Raw genomic sequence first — 25380 nt, 5'->3', positions numbered from 1 at the left:
GCGTCTGTTTAATTCATTAAGTTTTTGGTTTCTGTTTATCATAGGTATAGTGCACTAAATGCACTGATGCTAAACTTGTATAAATACAGTGTACATAAATTAAGACCAAAGAGCATATCTGATTTATAGAAACACATAAAATGCACATTGTTGGGAAATGGTATTATACAAATGATGCACTTCCTATTTCTTTTTGCAATAATGAAATGATTATTTGGATAGCCTCCTGTGCTTTATTGACAGCATTGGTACTATTTAATCATTAAACTTCTAAGACTGACCAATCAGAATCCCTTATAAAAATTGTACAAATTCATGTTTTATGACAACATCAAATTATGGCTGGGAAAGGAATAAGTGTGTGCATAAGGAAAAGGCTCTCCACAGGTTACGTTACCGTTAACATGAGTATAAGCCTGTCATACTGAGTTTTTTCATGTACTTTTTCCAGCCAAACACGTTGAAAGGTGCTCAGGAAGAAAGTGCTAATTTTGTGTCTGAAGAAAAGCATATAGGTTTTCATTTAAGAACTAACAATAAAGACACATGTTAAATTCAGAAAAGTACTGTAGTAAGAGAGAAAATAGTCTGCATCTGTAAGTAATGTTTGAATAATTGCCATGTACATTTGATTTTGCTGTATTTATGTATGTATATATATATAAATAAAATAAAACAAAAAATTAAATAAAGAGCATTTTCTTAATCCAACAACTCTAAATATTTGAACATATTCACACGTCACAGAAAATGTCACTTAAAAAGCACTTTTCATCTTCAGAGCATTATACAGACTATAACTAATTAATGGACAAAAAAGCACAGAGAATTTGTATTTCTGAATTTTGGAAATGTTTGGTTTTTGAGAAACAAAAAATATTATAAAAAATACAATTACTATTTACTTTGTATCTCAAGCCACTTATCAGAACAGGAAGCACCTAGAAAACTTGGGAGTGGAGGGGGGGGGGGGAAGGTTAAATAATCTCTTCATGATTTCTAGATGTTCTATTTAAACAAATAGTTGCCCATCAACAGACTTTTAAAGTTCTAAAACAATGTAGTGAGAATCTTAAAGACAGCTGTTCAATTGAAGAAAAACAGGTTCAATTGTGAGATTAACATAAAAGGAAATGGAAGACTACCTAGACTTCCAGAGGCTGATCAGGAGAAACGGTCTGGAGTACCATGTCCCCGTTCCCACTATCTTGGCTGCTCCCAGACCCCCTAACTGGGCTACTGTGGCTGCCACATCCCTGGCTCTGCTACCAGGGCTGCCACAGCCCCGGATATGCTACAAAGGTCGCCAACCCTCTTGCCACTGGGGCTCGCAGACAGGACTCCCTGGTCTAGGAGGACCATGGATGTTGGTGGACGAGGGAGTCCTGGTCCAATCTGTAGTACATCTTCTAAAATGTGTTCTCCTTTTCTCTATCCTCAGAACTTTGGAAAGGATTAGGCACCATGCCAAAACTGGTTACATTGTTTTTATATTATATTTTAACTCTTTCCCCCTGCACTCCCTTCTCTTCCCCTCTATGGACAACATATTAGCTTTTTCTAGCATAAATTGTGTTAAAGAAGTTTTTCTTGAAACATGCTACCTTAGTTGTCTGGGAAGTATAGGTAAGTGTTATGAATAGAGAACATGTCATTTGTGCAAATGGGATGTGTCCTGTTCAATATATAATAAACCTTAATTGTTCTTAATGTGGTCAATCTAACTTCCTTTCAAAATTATAAGTGCAAGTTACCAATACAAACATGAAGATACATCTTAATAATGCATTTTTAGCTGTAGATGAAATGCATTTATTAACTGTTCTGTGAACACTCTGCAAACAAACACATTGACTTTTAAAAATATTCTTTATTCTCTTAAGAAAGTAACTTCATCCAGCACACACGCACATTGGTGACAATGCATTTTGTTAGCAGTGCAATGTTTCCCATCTTCGAGGGTGAAATTTCTTTGGAGGCCATAAACTAGCCTGGAGGGCACAGAGCAAAGGAAAAGCATTGTGGGAATGAAGAAAATTGCTTGATGATGGATCTGTTCCTTCACCTCAACACAAATGGGATCTTGCAACTATGGACAAAGCAGTGGATAGACCATAGGAGGGCATGTACCTCCTGTTCTAGCCCCTATAGTGCTTGAATACAGCTGGACACAGGAGTAGCTCCATGAGCAGAGCCACAACAGTCCAGAAGCTCTGCTTTGTCACCATAGCTCTCATATAGAGTTGCATATATACAAGCCACCCCCACATAGCCAAAATAACCCAACACAAGCAGCATGAAAACGTCACATGGACGGCAATGTTGTGTGTGTGTGTGTGTGTGTGTGTGTGTGTGTGTGTAATAAGACAGATATAAATGAAAAATGGCTAAAAAAAGAAATTAGCAGAAGGTGAGAATTAATACAAAAAATGGAGAACAAACCAAGTTAAAAAAAAAGGCAGAATATATAAAAAATCCAGATAGAAATAGATTAACAGATTGTTGCACCAGAGAAGGGCTGGAAAAAACTGAAATATGGTGTTTGTGAGGCTGTGCACTTCCTGTAGTGGTTTTTCCATTTAGTTATTTGGCATAAAGCCCCTATTTTGTCACCATGAGGAATGAATGATGTGGGAAAGCCCATTATAACTATTTAATGGATATTGTCAGCAATCTCTTTTTCTAGAGATTGCTGGCACATGAACATATCCTTCTAAGCATTCCAACACATGAAGGGCTGATCTTTTCAAAAATAAGTTTAAATTTCTTTTGCTTTTATTATTCTTATTAAAATCAGACAGTCAGAGCATCTGCCAACTACAGAAGCTCTTCCAAAGCAACAAAATATACTAAACATTTCAAATAAATTGTGTTAAGAAATTCTTGCTTGTCCTCGAAACACTTGCTCAATGGTCATTATTCATGAATAAATAAATGGTTAAAGCACCTACCTTGGCAGATTGTACAACGGTGCCATCCTGAAACAAGCAACAACAGCCCTTTTGCGTTGTTTTGACAGGAGTTTGTGCCAAACCGCCTTTTTTGATCTTAATGGTTGCTCGACCTATGGAAAACCATTTGCATCAATATGTGGAGTACAAAGACTTCAGACCCAGATAAAATTCATTTGTCCAACTAGTATGGCCGGCAAATAAATTGATTAGTGGATATTACAAAGACATCTTTTCCTCTTAAAAATGTTTCTTTTCTAATAAAAATCACTTTTTTATAATTAGTTATAGCCATACACAATTTTCAACTACATACAAAACTTCTACTGATGTCAACAAATCTTTCATGTGGTTGGGGAGTAAAATTTCCAAAATGTGACCTATGTTAATAAACAGTTTTTGCACTATTACTTGCGTATGAAAATGACATTTTATGGGCAGAATGCATATTTAAGTTATAGCATTTGAATGAGCATGCAAGTGTGTACAGCAATTGGTAATGCAAGTTATTCTCATGTGTAAAAATGAAGAACAGGCGGAAGTCACTTTGAAAATATGTATATTAAAAACTTACATGTATGCACACACATCCTCTGAAAATTAGTAAGTTGTCATGTACTATGTGATGAATTCCTGCTCTATGGGATTTTTTACAGAATTTTCCAGGGGTAAATAAAAATGCTGATGAGTCAAAGTAGAATTTTGAAACTTTAGGAGATGACACTTTAAATTTACAATATATGAATTTTAGTTTTAAGCAGAAAATATTGTTCAATAAGTACATTTGAAGAAGCAATCTAAAGAACATTTTACAGAATGTACTCTCTGGAAATAACCTCATGTTCTAATCTAAATTAAGTACTGTGCAGATGTAGTCCTCAGCACCTGCTCCAGATGATAGACTGCTGCCGAGATTCTTTGTACCCGTTCCACAGTTTTTTCAGGATCAGTGGGTTCCTCACTTTTCAAAATGTCCTTGTACAGGTTCAACTGCCATTTCACAGCTGGATCATCAGACTAAAACCAAAATATTTCATACTGTATTATACATTTCTCAAATAATAAATTTGCCAGTTTATGTTCTATAATCTAAAAAATATCCTGAGGGCTTTTCAGCATATTGCATTAGTTCATGTAAGAGAAAGGCCTGTATGGACCCTGCTGACACAGAATGCAGGCTCCCTAGTACACATTATTATAGTTACCTTTCAAAGAGTTGTATATTAACATGCAGGGAACGTTTAGTGAGCACCAGCAGGGTCCAAACTGACATATTAGTGTGCACCAAAATTAGTGCACAGAATATTAGTGTGTACGAGAACTTAAAACTTTCTGGTGAGGATTAATAAACTCTGTAAACAAGCCCTGACTAAACATATTGAACATGACTACTACTACAGATTTACATTTCATTTGTGTCATTCAGCTCAAACTTCCCATTTGCCTCCATTGTCTGAGAACATGGCACAAAAGTCAACAAACTAGTAGGACAAATGGACTTATTTACTGTAGCAAAAATCCATGGTTTCTAATGATTGCTGATGAAGCATTCTGGAAATTCTGTGGTGTCTTCATGTGAATAAAAAAAATATGGAAATTGATGTAGGATTATGTATGAAAAAGAACAAGACCCCCAACACTGTGAACTGAGTACTAGTTTGAAATTCAAATAACTATTTTACAATGCACATATATATTTTACTTTTTGGAATTTCACAGATCTTTGTATTGACAATGCAGAAGTGCATTGCACAAGCTACCACGGGGAAACTGGGGTTCCAGCACAGATTCATAGACTACTAGAACTGGAAGAGACTTGGAGAGGTTGTAACCCTAGAAAAGGGGGCTATATTATAGTTTGGTTCAGTGGGTTCCATTTTGAAAGAGACAGTTCCTTTTCTCTACATGATGGAGGTTTTCCCACTCAAACTGCTAATTTGCACACGGTACTACCTTGTGCACCTGTTACTATCTGGTGCACTCAGCACCAAAAGAGGTGCACTCAGCACCAAAACCGCTGCACACAGCCCCTAGGAAGCTGCACTCAACACCTAGGTTCATTAGCATACTTTTCCTGCCTCTGGGCCAATAAAAGCCCTGAGGTATCAAGGGCTCGGGTCCTTGGATATTCCCCAGCCTTGGATCTACTCATTTGTTGCTCCTTTGTATTGTTTGCCTGAAGCTTGGATACCATCTATGTAATCAGAGGCCTGGACTTTTGAACTGTGCTACCCTTGTGCGGTAAATACCCACAAGGTTTTCCTGTTTGCATTGGTCACTGGAACCGGGACTCTCTTTTCCTATCATCTTCATTGGATTACCCGCCTACTGGATCAGATGGTGTTGTCGAAGGACGGATCAGACTGTGTCCAGAGGGGATTCCTTTCCAGATCGAGGATCCATATCGGGGTCGTCTCTTCACAGAGGACTCACTACCATGGGATCTCCCTGCTTGTCCTCCCCAGAGGCTTACAAATAGCCCAAGGGTTGAAGGTCGCAGGCATCGATCGCCTCAGGCTTTGTATATACCTTATATATCTAGGGAACTGTTCTATCTCCTTTCTTCGGGTTAGGGAGGGTTGGTTTGTTGAAACTTGCTGTTAACTGTATATCTGTTCCACTATTCTACTCAAATACATGGTTTGGCCCTAAAATTGTGTATGCCTGATTTGTGGCTAGTGATCCACCAGTGATTAGATACGGCTCTCAGGTCGGATCTTTCTTCTGTGTAGGGACTCCTTCTCCCCATTTTTATATCCACACCATTGGCCACTTTTATTCTAAATTGCTTGTCCACGTCCCTAGGGCAACAAGGTCATCAAATCCAGTCCCCTGCACTTGTGGTGGGACCAAGCACAATTTAGATCACCCCTGACCAGTGTTCCCTCTAAGCAGTGCAGCAGCACAGCTTCACAGGTGATTAATGAGCCCCGCCCAGTCAGTCAGCTCCCTGCAAAGAGCCCTGGGCAGGGCTGATTAATCAACTGTGAAGCTGTGCTGCCCTGCAGTTAAGAGGGAACACTTAGGGTCCCTGACAAATGTTTATCTAACTTGTTCTTAAATATCTCCAATGAAGAAGATTCCATGACCTCCTTCAGCAATTTATTGCAGTGTTTAACCACCTTGTCAGTCAGGAAGATTTTCTTAATGTACAACCTAAAGCACTCATGCTGCAATTTAAGCCCATCGCTTCTTGTCCTATCATCAGAGGTTAAGGAGAATACATTTTCTCTCTCTTTCTTGTAACAACTGTTTAGGTACTTGAAAGCTGTTATGTCCCCTCTCAGAATGTCTCTTCTCAGTCTGTTTTCCAAACTAAATAAACCCAATTATTTAAATCTTGCCTCAGAGACCATGCTTTCTAGACTTTTAACCATTTTTTGTAGCTCTTCTCTGAACATTCTCCAATTTCTCCACGTATCTCCTGAAATGTGGTCCCAGAAATGGACACAATACTCAAGTTGAAGCCTAATCAGCGCAGAGTAAAGCACAAGAATTACTCCTTGTGTCTTGTTTACAACACTTCTATTAATGCATCCCAGAGTGATATTTACTTTTTTTGCAACTACATCACACTGTTGACTCATATTTAGTTTGTGGTCCACTATGACCCCTAATTCCTTTTCCACAATACTTCTTAAATTGCCACTTCCCATTTTGTGTGTGTGAATCTGATTGTTTCTCCCTATATGGAGTACTTGTCCTTCTAAGTGGAGTCCCCTTGTCCAACATGACTGTGAACTGCTGATAACTACTCTCTGAGAATAGTTATCCAGCAAGTTATGTATTCACCACATAGTAGCCTCATCTTGTATTTCCCTAGTATATCTATAAGAAGGTCACATGAGAGTGTATCAAATGCTTTACTAAAGTCTAGGTATATACCACGTCTACTGCTTCCCCCTTATCCATAAGGCTTGTTATCCTGTCAAAGAAAGCTAACAGGTTGGTTTGATGTGATTTTTCTTTACAAATCCATGCTTGCAGTTATTTATTGCCTTATTATCTTATAGGTGTTTGCAGAAGGATTCCTTAATTATTTTGCTTCATTATTTTTCCTGGTATAGAAGTTAACCTGAATGGTCTGTAGTTTCCTGGGTTATCTTTATTTCTCTTTTTATAGTTGTGTGCTATATTTGCCCTTTTCCAGTCTTCTGGAATCTCTCCCAGAAGGGCACAACTAGGGCTTTTGGTGCTCGTGGAGCAGTCAAGGTATTTTGGGATAGTGGAGCAAGCAAATAAAATGACTGATAGTGAAATATCAAAAGTTCAGCTTTAGGTTCTGAAATGAATCCTTTCTAGAGAACAAGATGTTTCAAACCTCTTAGTTAATTCAGCTGGATTTGAAGCTTGATCCAGCTAGATGAATAATCAGCTAAATGAAGATACAGTAAGGGAATATAAACTTAAAAAACAACACATGGTTTGGTTGCTCTTTATAGACTAACAAAACATGGACGGTATCATGAGCTTTTGTGGGCATAGCCCCTACTTCAGATGACTGGAGAGAACATAGTTAGCTAGGAAGACAAAAATACAAATGTTGATTGAAATAGTAGTTAGGTGGGTATGGTTTGAGGGAAACACTGAAATGTTGTATATTTACACAAGAAGTCTGGGCAATAAAATGTAGGAAATGCAATTACTGGTACAGGAGATTCAAATTGGCTATTAGAAGAATTACAGAAACATGGATCCAGGCTATAATGAAGATGTACCCTTAATTTTCTTACTTTACCTCACTTTTCACAAAGGAAGATAACAAAGAACATATACATGGAAGGCGGGATGGATGCTGGAAATGTGTGTGGAAATGAAAATTACTGCAACTCAGGTGGAAGAAAAGTTAATGCACTCTAATCAGGTGGCTGGATAATTTCCATCCAGAATGCTGAAAGAATTGGCACATATGATTCCAGTGTGTTAACCAGGATTTTTAATATAGCTATTTATTTGGGGATAGTGCAATATTATTGGAGAATAGTTATTGTTATGCCTGTATATAAGAAGTGGAGAAGGAATAATCCAAGCAATTAGAGACCTATAACTATGCCTGTATATATGAAGTGGGAGAGGAATAATCCAAGCAATTATAGATGCATTAGTTTTATAAGTATGCCAGGTTTTATAAGAAATTGTAAAGCAAAGAATATTAATTTCATGGAGATAAATAGCAAAGGCGTTGTTATGTAACATGGATTAACCAAAAGTAGATAGATCATGCCAGATTAACCTGATTTTCTTTTTTGGAGACAATAGCTGATTTTTTAGATAAGGGAAGTATAACAGCTCTAATACACTTGGACTTGAGTAAAACCTTTGGCATGGAACCACATAGGATATTATGGTTAAACTCAGAAAGATGGGGGGCACTACAAGAATAATAAGGGGAGAAAAGGAACTTGTGCTTTGGTTGTGCTAAAAAGAGAATTAGATTGGAAAGAGGTTTCTAGTTCAGTTCCTCAAGAAATTTAATTAGTTGGACTTGAGAGAAGCAAAAGGCCTAGATGTGTGGGTCAACAACAGGATAACTATGAGCCTCCAATGTGATGCACCAGTAAAAAAAGGAAAATGAAATCCTAAACTGTATCAGGCAAGGCATTTCCAGCAAGATAGAGAAATATTAATGACTTTTTACAGGGCACTTATAAGACCTCAATTCTGGTCACCCAAGTTTAAGAAAAGATAAAATCAAGTGTAACAGGTGCATAAAAGAGCTAGGATAATCAGGGCAATGGAGGCCTACCTTATGCGAGGAGATTGGAAGAGCTAGGTTTGCTTAATCTAGCATAAAGAAAGCTGAGTGTTGATATGTATTTACAGAGAGCAATCATAGAGGGGTATGTACAAGGGAGGGTGGCACAGCTATTTAAGCTAAAGGACAGTGTTTGAACCAGAACAATGAACAATGAATATGCAAATAAATTATATACCCTGATGAATGTGCAAATATTTCAGTGCCAGTCTGCCAACAGTTTTTAATAAAAGTTTGCCAGTCCACAGTATAAAAAAGGTTGGGAACCACTGATGTAGGCCATCACTGATTTAAAAAATTGAAATGTTGTTTTTAGAGCAGAATTGTGTGACAATACAGACAATATCCAAAGCTTGATCCAGAGTTCAATGAAGTCAATTGAAAGATTCTAATAAACTCAACAGCTTTTGGCCCAGAACTTAGTTATGAGGATTTTGTAATATATGGGACCCTGTTTTGGTACCATTCTTGCCCGTGAACTCTTTCAGGGAAAGCATTTAAACCAATTTAAGTATCAAGTGCTTAAGCCATGAAAACTTTTCTAAGCTTTTTAAAAGTCTGAATTATTTAACTTGATCTAAGGGCTTAGATTAAAATGAGTAAAATGGTTAAAATTATGGAAGTAGCTCAAAATAAAGTGGAAAAGTATTGAAAGGAACATAATTTGGGGTGGGCAGAGGAAAGTCAAGTTAAAAACTGAAACAATTTTATTTTCATCAATACTTAACTGTTTTAAACAGTTATAGATTTAAATCTAACAAACTGATTTTCTTCAAATATTTTGTGTTTTATAGAATTTATTGAACCCTAAAAGCCAAGCTTAGAAAAAAAATAATATGGTAGAAAAAAGTGGACATAAATAATTTTTAAAATTTTCATTATGGAAATAGGAATGAACATGACATACAAGTGCAAGCCTCATATTTAAAAATATCATCATACACCAATTATACCTCATTTTGAAAAAGCTTTTTTTTAAATGTTACCTTTTCTTGCAAATGCAAGTTGTTACGCAAATGTTCTTTGACTTCTTCATCTGTGTCCCTCTGTGGAAAAGATGTGTGTTTTATTTCTGTTTGAGATTTATATTGTAAAAACATTTGTATGGAATAAATCCAGAATACAGAATAGGTATTGATTCAGAGTATTGCTATCTAATACACATTTTTGGTTTTGTGTTTTAATTACACAAATTGTTGGGAAAAATATTTGGTTTCAATGTTCAAACTATTTAAAACAATAGACCAGATCCTGAGGAGAGCTAAATGTCTGTTAAAGATCTCTCAGGAATTACCGGTAGTCCTAAAAGCAAACATTTATAAAGGGTTAAGGGAAATTGTGTGGGAAAACTGGCAACTACGTGCATGCCTCCACACCTTTTATGCCCTGCCAATGTGTATTTTACAAGTATAAATTACTGTACCCTATAACACATTGACATATTTAATCTGCAATAAATATTTAGGCATCTAATGCTTCAAGGTTTGGCTTCTAAAGTTCAATTTTACTATTCTGAAAATTATTGTAAAATTTAGACTTACATGACTGTATCTAATCTTAGCCAAAGAAATCAGCTCTTGATCTCCAGGAGTGCACATATTCAAACCAATGGGAAGCATCTTTTTAAGTGCAGCTACAATCAAAGACGTCTGTATTGAATACAAATCCCCTCTACGCTTCAATTTCTTTCGCTCTTGGTCTTGTCCTCCAGACTACAAGTAAAAGATCCATAGGTAACTGATTATGTAATTTACCTCTAATTACATTCTTTTCTTACACGCAAAATAATTCCTCGCTGTTCATGGTTCAATCAGGCTACAGTAATGGATATACCGTAGTTATATACCAAATACTTAGAAGTGGTATAATAAAAACGAACTGTATAGTTTATATGGAAAATGTAAAAATAAACGATAGTAATACTTATTATTTTCATAATACTTACCTAGTTTTGTATGCATGTACATACATGTAACTGTAACAGCTGTGTCTTAGAGACAGTTTGAATCAGACATGTACATATAACTAAAAATGATTTCCAATTATAATAGACTACTTGTTTGTATTTTTAAAGAGACAATTCAATTTTTGTTGTTTAATTTCTTTTAAGGATTATGCCAGACAAGATTTTCCAAGGTCATAGTTCCACATACATGAATGGGGATAATCTGCATTGCTGCTGCTTGAGAAAGATGAAACTCTAAAAGACACAGAATTAAATTCAACCAAACACTAAGAAGTGTTACAGCCATAGAACCGGACTGTGCTCGCTGGGTTGTAATGTAAGTAATTCTGTAATAACAGGAAACTAAACCATCTGCAACTTTGATCATCTAAGGAACTAGAGAAAGACAGTCCTAGGAAAGGGACGTTAACACAACAGAATAACCAGATTAGCCAATGTAAAATATTATTTAAAATAAAACATTAAAAAGCATTTCTTCATTTGATTTAAGATAGCAAATCAAAGCTTTTAGCAACAGCATTGTTTGTCATAAAACAGACCCACACGGTTAATGAATTTATGGTAAACAATGACAACCACCACCACAACATATATGGCCCAATCCTGAGTTCCAAATCTAAACTAAACTCACATTGAACTCAATGGGAATTTTTCTGGAGATTAGAGCTCAAGATTGGACCTCAGCATATGAAAAACTACAAAGAGCAGATGCTTGGACTTAACTCTCCACATCCTCTTCCCTCTGTAAATTAAATGCTAATGTCCATTGTGTGCACATTATACTGTACAGTTACATATAAGGATAGAGTAGCGACAATTAAAACACATCATTTGCCAGTCATTACCAGTTACTGTAGATATCATTTACCATAAGAATAGAGGAAAATGGTTGTAACCTATATTCCACTCTATAGTAAATTTTGGCCAAATGCTGCCTTTCAAATGGTGATCACTTAGGCTAAGTGACACTTAGGCTAAGTGTTTAGCAATTCAGAGGGTACACAAAGTGGATGTGGTTGCCTTTCTTAAGGGACTAACAGCTGCAAGAGAGTATTTTGCCTCAAAGCTTTGTTTTTGGAAGTGCCTTAGGAAAAGTTTTCTATAGAAGCTTTGATGTAACAGTGTTACATATACAATGACATTATTTGTTTTCTACTTTGATAGCAGACAAACAAATGCCACAACGTATCACTGGGACTCAGTGGCGTCACTATGCCTCTTAAGTATTATAGGCAACTTAAGAAGAGGAAGACATAGTTTTTTTTCACCTGGATTCTTGGGAGGGATATTTTACCCACCAAAGTTTCATTATTCTCAATTGTGTTTCAGATTGAATGATGTGTGAGAGTAACACAAACACATTTAAAATCAATACATTTGGAAATGGGTGAAGAGGTGACCCATTCTGCCTTCGCCAGGAGACTTCTGCCTTCCTAAAGAGGCACTGCAGGAAATACTCAATCCTGATGGTAAATATGCAAATAGAACCAGGCAGAGGAATTTACACTATTGATATAAACAGTACCACCCTCTGTATGGATAGATATCTATATAAATAAAATGATGGCTTTGCTAGATATGCGTGAGACTAGAAAAAATGGATGTATTTTGTTCAAATTGTTTGCAATGATAAAACACATTTTTTCTGTCACTTCTCAGGTGAAATACACCAGTTGTTTAGCATCACTTGAGGACACTAAAATGTAAACTGCTGTTGCTAATGGAAAATGCCTAGAGATGTCAAGGGGAAAAGGGCTGGTCAACTGACCTAGAAGAATTCCATATATATTATGAAGCAAAGGGAATTCATGTAGGCTGAATATAACTGCCAAAAGTGGCCAGGATATTGGATGTTAATATCCATAATTCTTTCAAAATTGTCAGAGTTTTTTCCTAGAGGTCTCTCATCCTAGTGCTGATAAAGCCTACAACTTGGTAAGATCAGATATTATTATGATGATGTTTATTATTAGATATTTATTTATTGTCTGTATTATTAGTGCCTAGGAGCTCCAGCCTAAGGTCAGATGATATAAACTACTTCACTTCAGAAATGTCACTTGAAAGATGGAAAGGAAGATGAGCTACGAAGAGCTCCTTGGGGAACAAGGAATCTTTGAATAGAATAGGTAAAACAAAGTGGGTATTGTCCAAACACCCATCCTGCCACACAACAAAAATTTATACTTCATGCAATCCTTCTGGTCATCAATGGGTAGGGGACACAATGGGGGTTTCTCTGGTACAATATTTTATCTTTATATTTGTCTTAGAAAGTCACAAACCAAATATTGTATGTTTCCTATAGTGCTTAGGAGGTGCTCTCCTGATGAGTGATTCAACATATTAAACAAGGAAACAGAAGGCAGAAGAAGTAGAATGTAGACCTTATTAATTAGTAAGTAGAATAATGGACTACATTTTTACATTGAAGGAGTATCTGGGCCTGTTAAAGGGGGTGGGAAATCAGCTGGTCTGATCAAATAGGGCCAATTTTGAAATAACAAAATTTAACACAAATGGAGCCTGTGCCTTCCCTTTGTGACGCCACTGCTATGATCAATGGAAAGAATGCTTAGAGCCTGGCTGTCTCTAAAACTAAAACATAAAAAAAATCATGCATTTTGACCTGTACCTTTACTTGCATGGCCTGTATGAAAGAAAAATACAAGGAAAAAAGTAAGTAAAACAGATGAAACGATGAAAGTTTTACAAGTTAGTAATAAACAGAACCTAAAGCATCAGGAAAGTAACTAAAACAAATTTGTGGCTAGAACAATATGCATCGATGAGTGTCTAGTTACATGTCATTTTAGTGAAGTAATGATTTATTACTTATCTTAATTCCTACCAAATAATCTATCTTTTAAATGTATGAGTTGCTATTTCTCAAACATATGACATACTGAATAGTGATAGTTGTATCAGATATGGATACATTCAATTAGTCGCAGCATCCATATGCTAAATTCTAGGTTTCTCTAATTTAATATAGGAGGACTGATTTTGGACTCTGTACCTCCCAACAGGGAAGAGTATTTCAATACTCAGAAATATTTTCTATTTATTATTATTATTATTATTTTTATTATTATTAAATAAGAACTTGATTGTAAGAAAATTAGTCTTAGGATAAAAGTGAAAGACAAGCTTTACAGTAAATATGCAGCCAAATATTGCATTTTATTTATAAATTAGTATTCTTATTTTATAACAAGAAATTCCAATTTCTTATACATTGTTGGCAAAAGTCACATCCCCTATCTCTTAACTGTACCTCTCTCACACATACTTTTAGTTTTTAATAATCTCATTTTAAGCATAACAATTGATACCAGGATTTTATTTATAGAATAAATTAATTATTACAAAGTTAATTAATTGTTAAAAGTCATGATATTAGAATGCCAGGCAAAATTAACGTAACATAAATAATAACTATTAATAAATAGTATTTAATGCCCATCCTCACCCATCAGAAAACTAATTTAATCAATAGTCAGTTGAGGAATGTTCCTGAGCATGAGAAAATAATGTAATAAAAAACTTTGTGCAGGTTCAAGAAAAATACTTTACATTATTTCAAGCTTTCTCCCTCAACTACTTGGTTATCTAAGTGTCCTTGTCACACACTAATAAGCACAAAGACCCTTATTTTGGGCCTTGTAAGACTGAGGCTTAGCTATGATTATACATGTAATACTTTGAACCATATTATTATTTCTACAACTTTGAACTACCATAAATTAAATCTTTAACCCTTTTGGGTCTTGCACACTTTGTTCCAGCAAATGGGAACATCTTCAATGAAAATTTTACCTGAACAAGGAAAATGAGGCCCTTACATGCTCTGAGGACATGACATATTAGAAATGTAATAAATGGCTTGTAGACCATTCATTGTTTAAACTAAGTCATAGAAACAAACAGACTAAGAAGGCTGAGTAGATTCAAGGGGATGATATAAACATTTTTGCAATAAAACACTAAATAACATGACATACTAGAGTAACTATGAGATTTATAAACAGTGTTACATTAGAAATAGAACCAAACTAAAAATCTGGATACAGACACTCCTGAAATTTAGGTTTGTCTAACAAAACAAACCTGGATTTCATGACTCTGCAAAGGACCTATAAAAACACTTAAGATGCAAGTTTTATAATGTGGACCCCTCCGATATGACTTCAGTAGGAGATGCCAGTATTTAGCAACCTTGAAAATGAAGCTACTTATGAAGGTACCCACAAATGTACTTTTACACATAACATTAAGCACCCTAATTTGAAAAATTGCTTCTATACGTATTACACACTTATGCATATTTCACATACATGCACAGGTATATGTGTGGGAATTTATATAGATTATGTGCAAACATAATATATAATATTTATATCTGTAAAATTATCAACAAGTCTAAGAAGGTTTGGAAAAATAATACACTAGTGGAGTAGAATGGGTTTAAATAATCTGTTTCAAAACTTTCTCTGTCTCAAATCTATTATTTCAATGCAGTCCAAGTAACCAATCTCTCTGATTCAATAGTCACTAACTTACCATTCCCCTCCGAGCAATCTGCTGCCATTTTTTCAGAAAAGAAAAATTAAAAACTTGCTCAGCTTTAAATACATTTATCTTAATAAAGATTGAAAACTAGAATTGTATAGTAAATATACAGTGGATGCTCTATCAAATTTTAAGTTGCAACAGAGTCATCTGTCAGAAATTGTGGATAAATCTAATATTAAAACTTTATCCTCTACATTGTCTCTATTCTTTCTTCAGACAATAAAAAGATACATTATCCCATTTTTACATAAATATGCATTATATATAAGTATTATCACATACATTGTAAATACTTGCCCAGAACTCTGGTTATATTTAAGGAGTACAAAACAGACTTTAAAAATGGGAGAAAGGAAAATAAAGTCACTTTTGTATTCCCCTGCTTATTGACTGCGCACCAATCCAGGCCCTGGAATTTAGAGCAGCATGTGGGCTGCTCAAGCTTGCACTGGTTGTTAATAATGTAAAGTGCAAAAGCAGCAGGTGCAGAGAAACCCCAGACACCCTAATTTTTATTCCACTTTACCCTGTACATCAATAGGCAAGAAATGAGCTGGTGTGGGAATGTCTACTCTAGGTCCATACCAACAGAGGTTACTCATTTAGCAGCTGTACTGACATGAAATCTATCAGCTGCCAGCACTGTGGCATGAAACAGTCACATCACAGGAAACAATTTGGGCCAATATAACTAACATCTGTGTTTATATAGCATACATATACACTTATTTATATGCCACATTTAATAAACAGTAGATCTAAATTCCAGCACTAAACACAGTATGATGAATGATGACACAGAAAGGAAGTGGAAAGTTGTGAGCTCCTTGGTATCAAAATACTGCTTACATTAAGGTGAATGTTAAAGTGAGCAGCATTATGAAAAAGAAGTGCTGTCACATAATTTACTCTACTGTTTAGCTGCTAAAACAACAAGAAAATTGCAAACTCTATAACCAACTATATTCCAGAACTGATAGAATTACAATTTTTCCATATTTAAAATATTAACATCTGTTTCCTATTAAAATGCTCACTTATTTTAGCAATATTATTGAAGACATACAAAGTATGTTAAGAAACATTATTTATTTCTACCTGTCATGAATGATATGTTAAAAATACTTAAATTGGTGCTGCATGGGTATCATAGCATGATATTTTATTCATCACAAAACAAATGCCTATCTACAGCAATGAATTGCTCTGCAATCACTCCTGCAATTATGGTATCATATAAATAAAATATTTAACCATGAACAATATAAACCATTAATTAAATTAATACGTTTGTGGTAAATATTCACAAACCACAGAATCACTATACTGCGATATTTGCTTATATTTTTGTATGCATTTGGATAGAAAGATTCCCTCTCACATCTACACACACACACACACACACACACACCCCTCTGAGCATGAGCACACATATACATACATAGTATATTGTGTATTATATATATATATTATATAAAAATAACTAATGAGAGATGAACAAAACATGAATCTCAAATTCAAATCTCTACTCATTCTATGTGGCTATTTATTTGGTTTTGAACTCCTCTAATTTTGATCATGGACTAGAGCCAACAATAGATAGTATGTATTTTCTGTTTTGCAAATTCAGAAGTGGCTGTAATTCCCAAAGAAAAACAGTTCCAGTGACATTTCCTCTATTCTTGACAGAAGACATTTTGTGTTATTTCAGCCTTTCTGGGATAAAATAATCAAAGCAATTACTTAGAATACTTCGGCCACAGCAAAATTACACCAGACCCTTAATTTGGCTTTAAAACAAAGCCTCAAGTCTATTCAGAACCTAATCTGGAGCGAATTCAGCCCCAATTACTGCCTCCTCATCTTATTTCTAATATCTATCTATTTTAGAAATGAAATGTCTATCCATCTGCTTGTGCAAAAACTCCTCCTAAACGGTAAAAGCTAGGGCTACTAAATTTGGTAGGTAGCTTCCTCTTACCCTAACTTAAAGCAAGATCAAGGTTTGGTTGTGCCAGGAACATAGGAAGTGGTGGGAATGGGGTTATTTCCCACAACATAGAAGGGGAGGGGCAGAGAAAGGAGGGACACGATCCTCACACTCACCAACTGGGGGCTGCAAGTTGGGATGGGATACTGTAGAATGAGCACTGGGGACAGCCACATCAGCACGAGACTGACTGCCTGGGGATGGGGATCTGCATGTTACCAGCCACATCACCTTCTATGGGTAAGGTTCCCCTCCTCCCATGCAGCTAAAGGGCTTGGGTATTACCTACCCCCCAACCCTGCTACAGAGCCTAGGATTTCCTACCCCTTTCCCCACCTATAGGGGCTTGGACGTTCCCCTCCCCCACCACTTCACATGGAGATTCTCTCCCACTGCTGTGAGGCTCCTATGGGGCCTAGCGAATCCCTTCCCCTCCACTGTGCAGCCCCTCACAGGGCCAGGCTGAACCCTCTTTCCCCAACTCCACACCACTTCTCCTACCAACCATTTCTTGAGTTAAACACCCGAGCAATGCTGGGTTAATTGACTAGTATTTTATATACAAAGTTATATACAATATATAAATAGGAATATATTTACCCAATGTTGTTCAGGTCCTTAACACAAATAAGTTTTGTTTTTCTTCATTTAAATCATTGTTCTAGAGCGGGACTGGGGATGAGGGGTTCAGGATGCAACCTGCCCAAGGGCGAGAGCCCAGCCCTCTCTCACCACAGCAGTTTGGGGCCAGGTGAGATGCACCTGTCCATGGCTGTTGAAGTTCCAGCAGGCACACCCAGGTGAGGGGTTCATATCTTCCCGGCAGGGGGACAGACAGACACACAGACAAACAAACAGACAAACTCTCTGAAATATATACCAGATGTATCTTTCTCCACCCCTCCCCACTGCCAGCCCAATGAGATTACAACTGTCCTAATCTCCATCTTGGGCCCCTTGCTGCCCCATTGTGGTCATTCAACAGTATAACTCTCTCCTACCAGACCCCTCCCTTTCCATTTTATGAGAAACAATCAAATTCCAGGCACATCCCATTATCCTGGTACAACCAAATCCGAACCTTGCTTTAAATTATAAGAGGAAGCTGCATACCAAATCTGGTGGTCCTTGCTCTTCCCGGTTAGGAGTTCTGAAACAAATGAACCAATGGAAGGACACATAGACAAACACTTATTTCTAAAAAATATAGTAAGAAGATATAGTATGTGTGTATCCATCCATCTATCCATATACCTTCCCCTCACTTATCTGTGGTGATAGCCATGTGATAAACTGCTGAGCAGTGCGATAAACTGCATTTACTATTCACTTCTTCCTACCTCACCTTACTGTCATCTTCCCATTCAAGATCATACAAACATTTCAAAATCACTTAATTGGCTTCAGGTAGCCACTTTTATAAACAATCAACCAAAACCAAAAAGAAACAAATCAGCTTCCCACAAAAATGTTTCATTCTTTCTTCTGAATGTGGAATTTGTTCTCTCAGGGTATGTCTACACTACAGCGTTATTTCGAAATTGCTTATTTCGAAATAATGCATCTATACACAAAATGCATTTAGAAATAGGTTTTTGCTATTTTGAAATAGCGCGTCCACACTGAGTGGACGCTGAATTGCATTTAAGGCCGGCCAGAACCAGGTCCAGCAGGGCATCAGGTCAGGAGTTACTTTGTGTAGCTGCTGCTGCCTGAGGCTATCTGAGGCTTGTGCTTAAAGGGACCTCCCCCGCCCCGGACAGCTGGAGTGGCCACCAGGGCACCCTGGGAAGGCTGGAAGCCCCCTAATTCGAAATAAGTGTCCACACAGCACTTATTTAGAAATAGCTATTTCAAATTTGGTATTATTCCCTGTGGAATGAGGTTTACCAAATTTGAAATAAGTGCTCTGCTATAATTTCGAAATAGCAGTTTGGCTGTGTAGATGCTAGTAAAGTTATTTTGAAATAACGGCCTTCATTTCGAAATAACTTTGCTGTGTAGACATACCCTCAATTATACTAGTGTCTTGACAGTCCAAACTTTTCAAAGGGGTTGGGGAGTGGGAAGAGACACAATTTAGTTTTAGTCTTAGTAGGTCCCAAAATGCTGATTTTTAAATTTATGACATTTCTGTGTTTAAGAGAAAAAATACATGGTAATTTACAGAGGTTTGTTTTTAATTAGAGGTATACCCTTTCTGTGTTTTTGTGTCTCTTGCAGCTAACCTACCTTAGGTACCATGAGTCCACGTGGAAAGATATAAAAATATAGTTCTGAGATGCTCTCTCATGGTGCTCAGAACTGTAAGTCACCACTCTGCCACCAGAGTTCTCTTTGCATCTAACGATGTGGATTGGAGAACTAAGTGAGAAATTGCCTGAGACCAGCATGGTAACTGATTAAATTTTAGACACTAGAATACATGTTTTGTTTTTATTTCTAATTACTTTCTGTTTCTATTATCCTTAATTACTATGACTTAAATATCTTTTCTTTATAAAAAAATTTTTGCTTTGAGCACATCATCACCTCAGTTCTGTGTATTGAAGTGTGGTCCTCAGCTAAACTAACAGGCTGGTGAGTACACTCTCGCTTCGGAGGCAGTGACATGGGCAATTCCTTTGAATATCTAGTGATACCAGCTGGATACTGCAAAGAAACACTCTTCCAGGGGATTTGGAAACTGGAATTCACTGAATGTTACCTGCCAGGCAAGATTGAGACTGGTATAGTCTCAAAGAATATGCTTTTGAAGCAGCTAGACTGTTGTGGCAAGGTGCTGAGTCAGCTGACACACAGGCTAATCTCCACCAAAGCAGTCTTTTGCTGAGGCAGAGGGGTAATGCAGGGGCTTATGGTTCTCGTAACCCTGAAAAAACATCACAAGCCCACATCTATATTTTTAAAACCTTTACAGAACATTTTAAAATAGGCTTTCTGCTAATATGTGACACATAAAATACAGCATAATGTTTTGTGATATGAAGGTTTCATCAACATTACACTGGAATCAATTTGTGCAATTCACTTATGGATTTGCTGTTGAGTACTGCGACATTCCTCAACTCATGCCAATGAAACCTTTAAGCCACACAACTGTACATTTTCTCCATCACATGTATATCAAACTAGATTTTTCAGGCATCAGCCTGGTATCTGGGCATGCTACAAAAATGAATAAATCAGAGATGAATGCTGTCAGTAAAAAGCAACAAGGCAATATATAATATATATGCTCATATACACGTAAACAGCTATATGCAGAGGACGATCCCATTCTGCTCTATTACAATAAACGGCAAGATACCTAGTGACTTCAGAGGAGAAAAATCAGGCTATAAATGTTTCCTTGAATAATTTTACACAATATTGAACTTGTAATATACTAAAAAGGCCACATTGCTGCTTTTAAGATAAACATTCTTTTGTACATGTAATCTTCCTAATGCTTTTTGCAAATGAATTTTAATTGGTTTTCTTCTATGCTTATTCAGCAAAAATTTAATCATAAAATGTGATATGTGTAACTAGTTTCAGCACAGAAAGCTTCTGTACATTTATCATCAAGAAGCAAATGCATTTGTGTGTGCTCTATCAGCACAGAAGCAGCAAATTGGTTATATTTTCAGAGCTATTCTGACTAAATATCAAAGTGAAAAATATGATTCAGGTTTAATTGATCTTAAAATGTTTAACTTACTTTAGACATCTTGCTCTTGCTGTCTCCTGTTAAAAATGCCAAATTGTTGATTTCATTCTGAATCACAAAATTTTGTTCTTCTCTCTTGAAGTTCTAAAACAAAAATTGCTAGGAAGTTGATGTCATAAAGATTGTCTAAGTCATATTTATATCTACAAATACAAAAAACCTGGAGATAAGAAATGAGAAATGGCATCTTACATGTGATTTACACCACAAGATAAAAACCTCAGCTACCATACGGAAGAGTTCATCAGAATCGGCATCTGGTTTCTTGAGCCAATTTGGTCTGAAAATAAATATAAGAGATGTTTACAATAAGAATTAATTGCATGTAAATATTACTACAGTATATGAAGTGGAGGGGCACTCAAGCTTTCTAAGTGCTAATACAGCTTCTCTTTATGTGGACCATGAATCACTCTTCCCTCAGGCCTGGTCTGCACTAGACCAGGCAGGTCAGATTAAGGAATGCCATCCAGCTATGCATTTTGCATAGTTTGATTCGATTTACCTTAAGCCTAGCCTCCACAGCATCTACACTGTGGGAGGCTGCCGGGAGCACACGTCCCTGTTGGCTTCCCTTACTCCTCAGAAAATGAGGAGCACACAGGCAGGGGCTGCCCTCAGAGTTTGATTTGGGGGGTCTACAATAGACTCAGCTAAATCAAACAGTAGAAGATTGACCTACGGAGAGTCAGTCTTCTCCATAGTGTAGACAAGTCCTTGAAGCGTAAAGGGTTTAATTTAACTCTGGAAAGAACCTTTAACTGCACTGAAAGTTGGTTCATGGCCTAAATGATCATGTGCTTTATAAACTACATGGAAAATCACCCATTTCAACTAAAGAAAAGTTGAGTATTTCTGATGTAAGCTTCAGATGGTTTTGTTAAAAACAATAACGCAGACTTCACATTCAAATAATCTGCCCTGATTGTCTTTGCAGCTGGATGGGTTCATTGACTCCGTGATATTCACTTGTTCATTAAAATACCATGCACTGGTATTTCAAAATCTTTTTCTTCTATGTACTTTATTATTTTGATCATTCTCTACTTTTCACCAAAAACATTAGAACAAGATTCTGGATCTTCACATGCCAAAACTGGTACTTCGGAAGATTATTTACAATGCACTAAAGAGAAAATTTTTGTAGAAAAGATCAATAAAGAAGAGCAATTTGTTTAGGATGCTAGAGTATTTACATAACAACACAGGCTACGTCTAGACTACAGGGTTTTTTCAAAAAAAGGGGCCTTTTTTCAAAAAAACCTTCACCTGCATCTAGACTGCTGCCGCGTTCTTTCAAAATTAAATCGAAAGAATGCGGCATTTTTTTCAACAGCGGTAAACCTCATTTTATGAGGAAGAATGCCTTTTTTTGAATGAACCAAAATACAGGACTATGTAGCACTTTAAAGACTAACAAGATGGTTTATTAGAGGATGAGCTTTCGTGGGCCAGACCCACTTCCTCAGATCAAATAGTGGAAGAAAATAGTCACAACCATATATACCAAAGGATACAATTAAAAAAAAGAACACATATGAAAAGGACAAATCACATTTCAGAACAGGAGGGGGATGCGGGGGCGGGGGGGAGAAAGGTAAATGTCTGTGAGTTCTTTCCAAAAAAGGCGTTCTTGACCGCAAACAGGGCTTTTTCAAAAGAGAGCATCCAGATTACCTGGGTGCTCTCTTTCGAAAAAGTGGATCGCTTTTTGAAAAAGTTGTGTCTGTCTAGATGATCTCTTTAAAAAAAAGTTTTTTCAAAAGATTCTTTCAAAAAAGCTACTTTCAAAAGAAGCATATAGTATAGACGTACCCACAGTGTTTGGTTCATGGATTAACAGGGCTGGTCTGCACTTAAAATTTGGGTTGACCTAGCTATGTTGCTTAGGACTAAAACATTTGCCTGATGTAGTTCTAAGGCCCCCCCCCCCACGGATGCAGGTAGACGAATGGGAGAATTCCATCGAGGTAGATTTCATACAGAGACAGAAAGCCCTTTTCAATTGATATGGGAAGCATTTGCACTACAGTGACTGTGCCCCTGTAGCATAGACGTATCTACAGATAGCAAGGTCAGAAAGGGACCATTTGTGATCATTTAGTCTTACTGCCTATATAACATAAGCCAGAGAACTGCTCTAAAACAGTTTCTTTTGAACAGAAGCATCTCTCTTAAAAACACAATCAATTCAATCCTGATATAAAAATTGCCAGAGATGGAGAATGGCTGGGAGCCTGTATGTCTCTATTACCACTGTAGAATGCCCTAGGAGAAACCAGAGAAGATAATAAACCAAAAAAAAAAAAAGTTTATTCTCTGCACTAGAAATAGTTCTAGCAAAAGGAAGGCAGTACAAAAATGGCTCATGGCTTATTTATGATTAATGGTTTGGAAATACTCTCTTGGAACGTTTCATTCAGAGGATAATGCCCAAACAGCAAAACTGTGACTGGGAGCCTATTTCAAGCATGCAACTTCTCCAAGGGCAGAATATCACCTTCTGTGCTTCCAAACTTTATTTCAGATTTTAGTTTGCATAACTGCTGACTGTGCACATTCAACTGCTCTCCAGGAATAGATTTTTCAGTAGGTTGCATTTCTAGGAACAATAGCAGTATAGCCAGGGCTAGCAGCCCTACCTTTTAATAAGTTTGCCTAATTCTTCCCATTTTTAGACCCTGTTTTCAGTTGGTTATAATTTTGTCAAACCTTAACAATTCAGGCTGCTGGGTGTCTGACTCATGCTGACTTTTTTGCCAAGACAGAAACTTCAGACAAAACAGTTCCAGCCATTTCTGAGAATGAGGTTAAGAGAAAATATATTGTTTTGTCCATGAAAAATAATGCTGGTGATCTTTGCTTGGAATAAATCTAATCCCAAATTTTGGAGCAGGGATTTGAAAGTTGGCAGGGATGAAAATTCAACCAAATTTGGCCAAACTATAAATCTCTGGAAAATCAGTTTGAACAGGTTGGCTGTGTCTAGACTGGCCAGTTTTTCCGGAAAATCAGCCGCTTTTCCGGAAAAACTTGCCAGCTATCTACACTGGCCGCTTGAATTTCCGCAAAAGCACTGACTTCCTACTGTAAGAAATCAGTGCTTCTTGCGGAAATACTATGCTGCTCCCGTTTGGGCAAAAGTCCTTTTGCGCAAAAGGGCCAGTGTAGACAGCTCCGATTTGTTTTCTGCAAAAAAGCCCCGATCACGAAAATGGCGATCAGGGCTTTTTTGCGGAAAAGCGCGTCTAGATTGGCACGGACGCTTTTCCGCAAAAAGTGCTTTTGTGGAAAAGCGTCCGTGCCAATCTAGATGCTCTGTTCTGAAAATGCTTTTAACGGAAAACTTTTCCGTTAAAAGCATTTCCAGAAAATCATGCCAATCTAGACGGAGCCGTTCAGTAAATATTTCTTGGACAATGGCTGTTAAAATCTCAGACGATCATCATCAATGAGGATGCTTGAGACTCTCACTGCTCTTAGTGCTGACCAGACAATGCATACTCCCTACAAAGCAACTCAACCTGGTCCATCCCCTCACAGCCCCTTGTGCTACCAGTTTGTCCACACATCACTCACATACTAGCTGAACATTCTGCAGCCCAGAGGTGCAGGGCAGGAGCAAAGCCTGATTTTCCTTGTAATGTCTGTTTCCAGGCGCCCTAGTCTGGGGGAGAACACTGGAACAGAGTTCCAGTCTGTCTCTCTTGTGCTCTCAGGGAGGTATCAAAGCAGTGATCTGAATGCAGAGGGGGGAAAGCTGGGGAAACAGTGGAGGGGAAATATTAGAATGGGACTATGAATCTAGTGAGGTTGAGACTGGAGATAGGGGTAATAGAAACTGCGATTGGAAGTGGTTAGCAAGAAAGCTTGGACTCACCAGGCAAGGACTTGAGCTTAATGGGAGATGGGGTGGTTAGGACTGAGAGGAAAGCCTACAAAAGGGATGTGTCAGGGGGAAGAGGAGGCTAGAACTGGTTGGATGAGCAGAATAAGATAGTCAAGGCAGAGTGGGACTGAATACCAGTGAAATAAAGTTACATGGAGAGATGGGTGGACGGGGAAATGACTGAGAGCCAGCTGGCTGGGGTGGACATTACTGAGATCAAACAAGAAGCAGGGTGGAAGGAGTGAATGAGACTGGTTGGACAAGGACACAGATTAGGAACCCTTTGGGAGAGTGGGATAGCAATGGGGAGAGACAGATCTCATAGGGAGCTGGGGAGTGGGAGAAAAACTAGGTCTAGCTTGGCACAGACACTAGGAAAGAGTGTGGGAGTGGTGCAAGGGGAAATTCAGAGGGGATGAAAAGCCCAGAGAATGAGACTGTGACTGGGAGCCAGTGAGACAGAGAGGAGGAAATAGGGAGAGGGAACTGGAACTAGCTGGGCAATGAAACTGGGACTTGTATGAACTGCCAGGGACTAAAGA

The 25380-nt window shown here is 37.3% G+C and overlaps 1 protein-coding gene across 22 annotated transcripts in view; it reads right to left on the bottom strand.

Moving 5' to 3' along the window:
- Positions 1-25380, bottom strand: part of RYR3 (ryanodine receptor 3) — a 522680-nt gene that overhangs the window by 65525 nt on the left and 431775 nt on the right. For 7 of the 22 annotated variants that reach the window (XM_075927050.2, XM_075927051.2, XM_025189453.3 and 4 more), the window contains 7 exons: positions 21142-21229; positions 20941-21033; positions 13308-13322; positions 10248-10418; positions 9693-9752; positions 3837-3968; positions 2952-3064 (listed from right to left, as the gene is read on the bottom strand). In XM_075927050.2, coding sequence (XP_075783165.1) covers positions 2952-3064; positions 3837-3968; positions 9693-9752; positions 10248-10418; positions 13308-13322; positions 20941-21033; positions 21142-21229 — 672 coding nt within the window. Of the gene's footprint in view, positions 1-397; positions 498-2951; positions 3065-3836; positions 3969-9692; positions 9753-10247; positions 10419-13307; positions 13323-20940; positions 21034-21141; positions 21230-25380 lie in introns of all 22 variants that reach the window. The other 15 variants (XM_075927053.2, XM_075927055.2, XM_075927057.2 and 12 more) reach the window with 3 other exon arrangements.

Source organism: Pelodiscus sinensis, chromosome 5 (assembly GCF_052426305.1).
Source record: "Pelodiscus sinensis isolate ZL-2025 chromosome 5, ASM5242630v1, whole genome shotgun sequence".
Taxonomy (NCBI): Eukaryota; Metazoa; Chordata; order Testudines; family Trionychidae; genus Pelodiscus; species Pelodiscus sinensis.
The sequence above is the reverse complement of the archived record's forward strand: the minus strand, read 5'-3'. Positions and strand labels throughout refer to the sequence as shown.